The sequence below is a fragment of the Amblyomma americanum genome, chromosome 4 (genome assembly GCF_052857255.1).
Source record: "Amblyomma americanum isolate KBUSLIRL-KWMA chromosome 4, ASM5285725v1, whole genome shotgun sequence".
NCBI classification, from domain to species: Eukaryota; Metazoa; Arthropoda; class Arachnida; order Ixodida; family Ixodidae; genus Amblyomma; species Amblyomma americanum.
The window spans coordinates 155,276,360-155,284,422 of NC_135500.1; the positions used below are offsets into that span (position 1 = coordinate 155,276,360).

At 52.3% G+C, this 8,063-nt stretch overlaps 1 protein-coding gene across 1 annotated transcript; it reads right to left on the reverse strand.

The window, feature by feature from the left end:
- Positions 1-1,969: 1,969 nt before the first annotated feature.
- sty (sprouty signaling antagonist) lies at positions 1,970-3,781 on the reverse strand. The gene has a single exon (XM_077662062.1). The coding sequence runs from the start codon at positions 3,403-3,405 to the stop codon at positions 2,845-2,847; it is 561 nt and encodes a 186-aa protein (XP_077518188.1). The 5' UTR covers positions 3,406-3,781; the 3' UTR covers positions 1,970-2,844.
- Between the last annotated feature and the right edge of the window lie 4,282 nt (positions 3,782-8,063).

Below are 8,063 nucleotides of genomic sequence, written 5' to 3' on the forward strand. Positions count from 1 at the left end.
GCCAGAAAACTTTGGGGCGTCGACAGTTATTTTTTTTCACGCGGATCATCGAGCATAGGGTACACCACCATTACTCCAAAATGGTGATCACGGGGGCCTTTCCTGTCTTATCGTCACCGGTTTGAATAGAGTATCAGAGTACCCGAAAAAAAAAATGTTTAGTTTTTCCATCGAATTTTGTCAGCTTTATATAAATGCATATTTTGTTGCCTTACAAACGTGCACACAGCCAGAAAGATCCATGGAATTGGTTTCTCACTAACAACAAAAACTGGATGGAATAGTCCAGTGCTTCTGTAATTAGACGTGTCGCTTTTGTCGGAGGAGAGGCGAGGTGCTGAGCTGGGGCTCGACTTCCGGCCTGCTTCGTATCTTCAGGGACATGCTGCTCAGCCAATGGTCACAGCGCGGGTTGGAACAAGTTGGAACGGTGGTGCTCTCACAGGTACTACAGCGATGATAGCACTCGCTGCTTGCTCTCTACGCTACGAGCGCCATCAGCTTTCGAAGCTGAAGTCCGTGCAGTGATCACAGAACTGAAGGCATGCGGAAAGCGAGCTCGTGCTAGTGAGCCTCCTCAGCTGGCCCATGAACTCGTACAAGCAGGGCTTAGGAAACACGTTCTTCGCACCCTCGCCAAAAGGGGGCTAGCACCCTGCCGAGTAAACGAGCAGGCATCGAGTGCCTCAGCTGGTGACCACAGTGAGTGTCTATAGACAGCCGGGCGAAACGCGACCAAAGACAGCGTGTTGCCAACGGGGTAAGGCACCGGCACGTGACCGGTTCCATACTGGGCATGAGCCGCTGTGTAGGAACAGGAAGTGTTCAGCCTGCGCATGCCGAGCCTCACCTCAGCCAATTAAAGCGTCGTTCGGTATGACAGCACCAACAGTGCACTTGCCTCTCAATTGTTTCAGGTATTACTTTCCAGCCATTTCAATCCGCAATTACAGTACTAAACTTTTCCACGCAAGCGTGATCGAACACAGCGGCAATCGCACTCTACGCCTGCTGCGGTCTGCCGAGCCCTAGACTGTGCGTTCACTGCGTCTCGCTAAGTTTACATAGTGACCGCACAGGCGAACTCGGTTACCATGAAGGATGTTTGTCTAGAAGAGAACCTCGCCCTTTCCACTTGTCATAGGCGCAAACAGCACATTCAGCTGTGTCCCAACAGAACATGGGCTAATGAAGGGGTTGCGAAGCGGTGCGCCTGGCTGGAGCTCCAAGCCCGAATGCTGCGCGAAAAGTGCGGAATCGGCAGAGCCAAGTTTTCATGGCGAATGGAGGATTCGATGGGGGAACACATGGCTATGTCAGAGCTACTGCTGCAAAAGGAACACTTTAGGCAGTGGTCCAGTACAAGGAACATGCCGCTGAGCATTGCACGCATGTATCCGTCTCGTAATTGAGCAGGCCAAGTGATTAACGCGCCAGTCAGACTACACGAAAGGTGGTGACAAACTCGGCCACTAGACTGCCCGGACCAATAAAGTTAGGGAGTTCCCTATGCTTGACTGCTAAAACTGTAAGCTTTACGTCCATTATAAAGTGTTTTTAGTTCTCACTTCTCTGCTCTTCGGAGGCTGCCACAACGAGAGAACGAACCCCAGGAGTTCCAAGTGCCTCATCGGATTTAGGTGTGCTGCCAGGACATTGATACGCTTGTCTAACAATGTTCAACTGACGCTTACACAGACAAGGGAGACAGGTGAAGTCGCTGACCTTATGCAGGCCATTGGTCTTTAACATGGCATGAGTGGGTTTCACATTGATTTCGCCACATGGCCTTACTACACAGCCTCGCTCTGTTAGCACAGCACCCCAAACTCGGCGCGTTGGAAACAGACAGGCCCAGGAAGCGAACTCTGCGCGCAGCCACTGTGAACAGGAAACACCTGAGCACAAACAACGGGAATCGTTGGCTGCTGCCGCCCAGGTGTAAATCAGACAAACGTAAGCACAGGAATAAAATTAAAATGTAAAACAAGCTTTGTTAAATACATTTGTACAGGAGACAGGTTTTCAGCTGCGCACAGAAAAGGGGCGACTGGGCAACACGTGTCAGAGCGAAACCTCCAGGAGGGTCTTGGGTGCCGGAGCCGCCGCCACGTCACGGGAACCCGGAGCGGGGCGGCCGGCCACAGATGCTCGGACCCGGGCCGAGCGGGCGCGAGGGTTGACTCGAAGTGGGGCCTAGGCGGGCGGGCCTGCGAACGCAATCGAAGCGGCGTCTTGGAGAGGTGCACAGTCCGAGGCTTCTCGCAGGTGGTCCCACGCACGGCGGGGAGGAGACGGCGGGTGGCACCGATCTGGAACATGGCGGCCGTCGCCCCCGGTGTGTGGGTTGCAGCAGCGAATTCCGCGCCCCGCCTCGGTAAATGCGTTATTTTGGCGATTCCCAACGACAGTGACGCCCGACGAGCATCCCTACGAACAGGTTTAAATGCGTGGGATCGACGAGGCGAGAGCACTCAACGCGAGGCGCGCTCGAATGCCCCGACAGACTCGTCGGAAGAGCTGCCTGGTGATTTAGGAAGACAAATGGAGTGCTCCGAAATTTTACCCGTAACAGAGACACAGGATAAAAGGACACAGATCGTTTCACTGCGCCGCGCACGAAGGATGACCATGGGCAAAAACACAAACTACGGGATGAGGGGCGAAACACACAGACTCGTCCGGCGGAGTTTCTATAGACTGTACACACCACGACGGCGGCGGCACTCGAGCATCGTCCGCCTTATCTAGCTGCGCGAGATTCGGCGGCGGCGCTCGGGGCACGTCGGCACACCAGCGCGCGCGCACACACACACACACACTCGCCTCGCCCGCGAGGCCTAGCTAGCGGCGCAACAGGCCCTGCGTCCTGGCGGCCTCCTCGGCGCGCTGCTCGCAACGGCAGCCCGTACGCGCGCAGGCCGCGTAGCCGAGCTCGCAGAGCTTGACGCATCCGCGCAGCGGCCAGTAGAGGCACAGGCAGGGCAGCAGCAGGCTGAGGAGTCCCAGGCAGGCCCAGCGCGCGCAGCGCCGGTGCGGCGCGCACGAGCACGGCTGGTCGGCGCACGACACGTCCGTGTCCAGGTCGTAGTCCTTGGCCCAGTGGTAGAAGAGGCCCTTGGCGCAGCACACGCACGAGCAGCAATCCACGAGCGCGCCGGCCGAGCAGTGCACCTTATCGCCGCACACCCAACGCGAGGGCAGCGGCCGCGGCGCCTGGCAGGCGTCGCAGCGGCAGCGGCCGCATCGGCCGCAGATGATGGAGTCCTCGTGGCCGGCCTTTTTGGGCTGCGCCGCCACCACCTCATCCTTGCTCCTCAGCGGGGTCTCGACGTACTCGTTCTGGCGCCGGGCTACGCCCGGCCGCGGCTGCCCCAGCGAGATGAGCTCGCGCGATCCCGCCATGGCCGAGCGGCCCGGCCCGGCATGGGCTAGGCCCGGCGGCCGAGTCGCCGTCGTCGCATCGGCGCCCACTCGAACGCTGCCGCAGCGCTGCTAGGCCTAACTCCGCGCTCCGGCGGGGCATCCGAGAATGGTCGCCTCCCGCACGCACGCTCGCTCCCCCTCCTCCCCGCGGCGCCGCCGACCAATGGGCGCGCGCGCGCCGCGTGACGCGCCCGGTGACGCGCTATTTTTTCAATGGGACTGCTTTCCGAAGGCCCGGAGCAGCGGCCGCGTTTCTTCAATGAAACCTCCCCGATGCGAGCAAAAACGAGCCACGCACGCGCGCGCGCGACTCTGCTGCCCTTCGCGCGCCGAGCGGGGCTGCGCGCGCAGCGAGCACCTGGGCGTGTCCGACAACACAGGACACGCGCTGATGATCGGAGGCCGAATCGATGATCGGCCGTCCGGCCGCCGCCGCGCTGCCCCGACGGACGCCGGGTTGCGCTGCGGTGGATGGAAGGGACTCTCGTTCTTTGCATCCGCGACAGTTCTCTTCGGGCGGCGTCTTGAGGGCAGTCGGGGATGGAGACTTCGTTCAGTGATGCACTGACGTTTCTGTTAGCCGCACACCCGCTCACCAATAATTAGTCATGGGATGCATCAAAACATCACCAGGAACAGCGGGGCCTGGTCTTCCCTATCTCATCACATCAACCGGTAACACTGTGGCATCATGCATGCAGCCCTAGCCTATTAAACGAAAGAGCTCCGCTTTAAATTTCCGAATAACTGCTGCTTTCAATTCTTTATTTTGCCGTCCAGTACAGCTCTAGCATTGGCTTATCTAGTATTTTTTTAACGTCAGTGAATACTTTTAATGCAGAACCCCCCAGTTCGAATTTACCATGATCTCATGTCTTCCCTCTTGCTATCTACATTTCAGTGGCGACGCATCGAATTCTCTTCTGCCACGCAGTGACAACAGACAGCGCTTTAAGTGAAAACTTCCGCCCGCATCTTCGGTGGCTTTGACGCTTCATACTACATCGCGCTTCCCGTACACCAAACGCTTACGATTGCGACAGTGCGTGCGTGTGCAACGCCTCCCGACTGCTGTCTGTTTTATTTAGAATGTTGTATTTGTCTACGATCGCAGGCATACACCATTCTTTGCAGACATCAAGCTCGGCATCTTTCATATCAGAGCAGCGCAGAAAGGCGAGGACGGGATCAACTTCGCATATAGTCCTCCCTTGATTTGCCCACGTGTCTACTGTAAATAGCCCCATCTTCCTCTGAGCAACTTCGCATATAGTCCTCCCTTGATTTGCCCACGTGTCTACTGTAAATAGCCCCATCTTCCTCTGAGCAACCTCGCATATAGTCCTCCCTTGATTTGCCCACGTGTCTACTGTAAATAGCCCCATCTTCCTCTGAGCAACCTCGCATATAGTCCTCCCTTGATTTGCCCACGTGTCTACTGTAAATAGCCCCATCTTCCTCTGAGCAACCTCGCATATAGTCCTCCCTTGATTTGCCCACGTGTCTACTGTAAATAGCCCCATCTTCCTCTGAGCAACTTCGCATATAGTCCTCCCTTGATTTGCCCACGTGTCTACTGTAAATAGCCCCATCTTCCTCTGAGCAACCTCGCATATAGTCCTCCCTTGATTTGCCCACGTGTCTACTGTAAATAGCCCCATCTTCCTCTGAGCAACTTCGCATATAGTCCTCCCTTGATTTGCCCACGTGTCTACTGTAAATAGCCCCATCTTCCTCTGAGCAACTTCGCATATAGTCCTCCCTTGATTTGCCCACGTGTCTACTGTAAATAGCCCCATCTTCCTCTGAGCAACTTCGCATATAGTCCTCCCTTGATTTGCCCACGTGTCTACTGTAAATAGCCCCATCTTCCTCTGAGCAACTTCGCATATAGTCCTCCCTTGATTTGCCCACGTGTCTACTGTAAATAGCCCCATCTTCCTCTGAGCAACTTCGCATATAGTCCTCCCTTGATTTGCCCACGTGTCTACTGTAAATAGCCCCATCTTCCTCTGAGCAACCTCGCATATAGTCCTCCCTTGATTTGCCCACGTGTCTACTGTAAATAGCCCCATCTTCCTCTGAGCAACTTCGCATATAGTCTTTTCTTGATTTGCCCACGTGTCTACTGTAAATAGCCCCATCTTCCTCTGAGCAACTTCACATATAGTCTTTTCTTGATTTGCCCACGTGTCTACTGTAAATAGCCCCATCTTCGTCTGAGCAACTTGGCATATATTCCTCCCTTGATTTGCCCACGTGTCTACTGTAAATAGCCCCATCTTCCTCTGAGCAACTTCGCATATAGTCTTTTCTTGATTTGCCCACGTGTCTACTGTAAATAGCCCCATCTTCCTCTGAGCAACTTCGCATATAGTCTTTTCTTGATTTGCCCACGTGTCTACTGTAAATAGCCCCATCTTCCTCTGAGCAACTTCGCATATAGTCTTTTCTTGATTTGCCCACGTGTCTACTGTAAATAGCCCCATCTTCGTCTGAGCAACTTCGCATATAGTCCTCCCTTGATTTGCCCACGTGTCTACTGTAAATAGCCCCATCTTCGTCTGAGCAACTTCGCATATAGTCCTCCATTGATTTGCCCACGTGTCTACTGTAAATAGCCCCATCTTCGTCTGAGCAACTTCGCATATAGTCCTCCATTGATTTGCCCACGTGTCTACTGTAAATAGCCCCATCTTCCTGTAAGCAACTTCGCATATAGTCCTCCCTTGATTTGCCCACGTGTCTACTGCAAATAGCCGCATCTTGCTCTGAGCCACTTCGCATATAGTCCTCCCTTGATTTGCCCACGTGTCTACTGTAAATAGCCCCATCTTCGTCTGAGCAACTTCGCATATAGTCCTCCCTTGATTTGCCCACGTGTCTACTGTAAATAGCCCCATCTTCGTCTGAGCAACTTCGCATATAGTCCTCCATTGATTTGCCCACGTGTCTACTGTAAATAGCCCCATCTTCCTGTAAGCAACTTCGCATATAGTCCTCCCTTGATTTGCCCACGTGTCTACTGTAAATAGCCGCATCTTGCTCTGAGCCACTTCGCATATAGTCCTCCATTGATTTGCCCACGTGTCTACTGTAAATAGCCCCATCTTCGTCTGAGCAACTTCGCATATAGTCCTCCATTGATTTGCCCACGTGTCTACTGTAAATAGCCCCATCTTCCTGTAAGCAACTTCGCATATAGTCCTCCCTTGATTTGCCCACGTGTCTACTGTAAATAGCCCCATCTTGCTCTGAGCCACTTCGCATATAGTCCTCCATTGATTTGCCCACGTGTCTACTGCAAACAGCTCCATCTCCTCTGATCTAATCCTGCTGCACACGTCATTATAAGATGCGAACTTTCAGACAAATCTCAACATTAAAAACTCCTCTTCCTGCCTACAAATGCACACCAACTTCTTGAAGGTCTCTCAGATTGCCCGCTGGTAGAACAATATGATCGCCATGCATCAGTCTTGGTGGGTGAGCTGTTTCTCACCGCCGACACGACATATCGAAAGGTGATCCCTTCATTTATATTCTCCGTTCGATTCCCTTCTAGTGGGTCACAGTCTTCCTGCACATTCGACTCCTTCCGATGTATTCAACACGCCACTCTTTCCGCTGCAAACCATCGTCCTAATTACCATAATTACCTTCATCAGCTCGTTTACGTGCGCCGCGAGACAAATGACTCTCCCGCTATCACAAAAAAAATAGCTTTGCCCTCAGCTAATTGCGCTAATTGTGGAATCATTTCTTCTACTTGAACCGACCGCCTGTTCTCTTCAGGCAAGGTGACCTTCACTGACCTTGCCTTACGAACCATACCTGATTTTACTTTTCTCGTGAAGGACTACGGTCACTGCGTGGTCCCTATAGATATTGTGTACAGAACCTTTATATATCCCCCTTCCACACGATCCATAATTTACGCGACGCCTGGATGACTGCTGTTGTTTCGACTCAATCAAATGCTTTTCGTGATCTACGAATGCTCTTGCATAGCAGAGGCTGGCTCCAAATTCTAACCTTACTGATGGTGACGTTCTCGAGTATGCCCTTTGAGCACACCAGCTTGCTACCTTGGCTGGTTAAAGCCTAACTTTGCTCTCATTATATTATAGATTTCTCCAATCAGAACATTGTAAGCAACGGCCAGTAAACTAATCGGCCTGTAATTGTTTCAAATTTTTTTTGCACTACCTTTGTTGCATATTAATGTCAGGCTTTCTTTAAACAAAAAAAAAACGCTAAAGTTTCTTATCCGCATAAACCGCAGCCCTATCAAAGGTGTTATATGATTTAATTTAAATGTGAATTAGAACAACTTTATAGCACGATGTACTGAAAAATTGTGCAAATAGATTTGTCAATCTCATCATGTAACTTCTGGATCTGGCTCTGGCTCTTATCGATGTGGAACTCTAAATCTGACCCAGTTTTGTGCCGAATACGCTTTCTACAGATTAATTCAAGCTCTGGTTATGAAAATAATACTTATGATTACGTTCTGAATTGAACAGAAACGCAATTCGGGTAAGTTGTGCCTAACCAGGAGCAATGCTTTGCTTCACCAGCACAAGCAAGTTAGGTTACTCTACGAGTCAGTGATTTTATAAATAGTTTCGTCC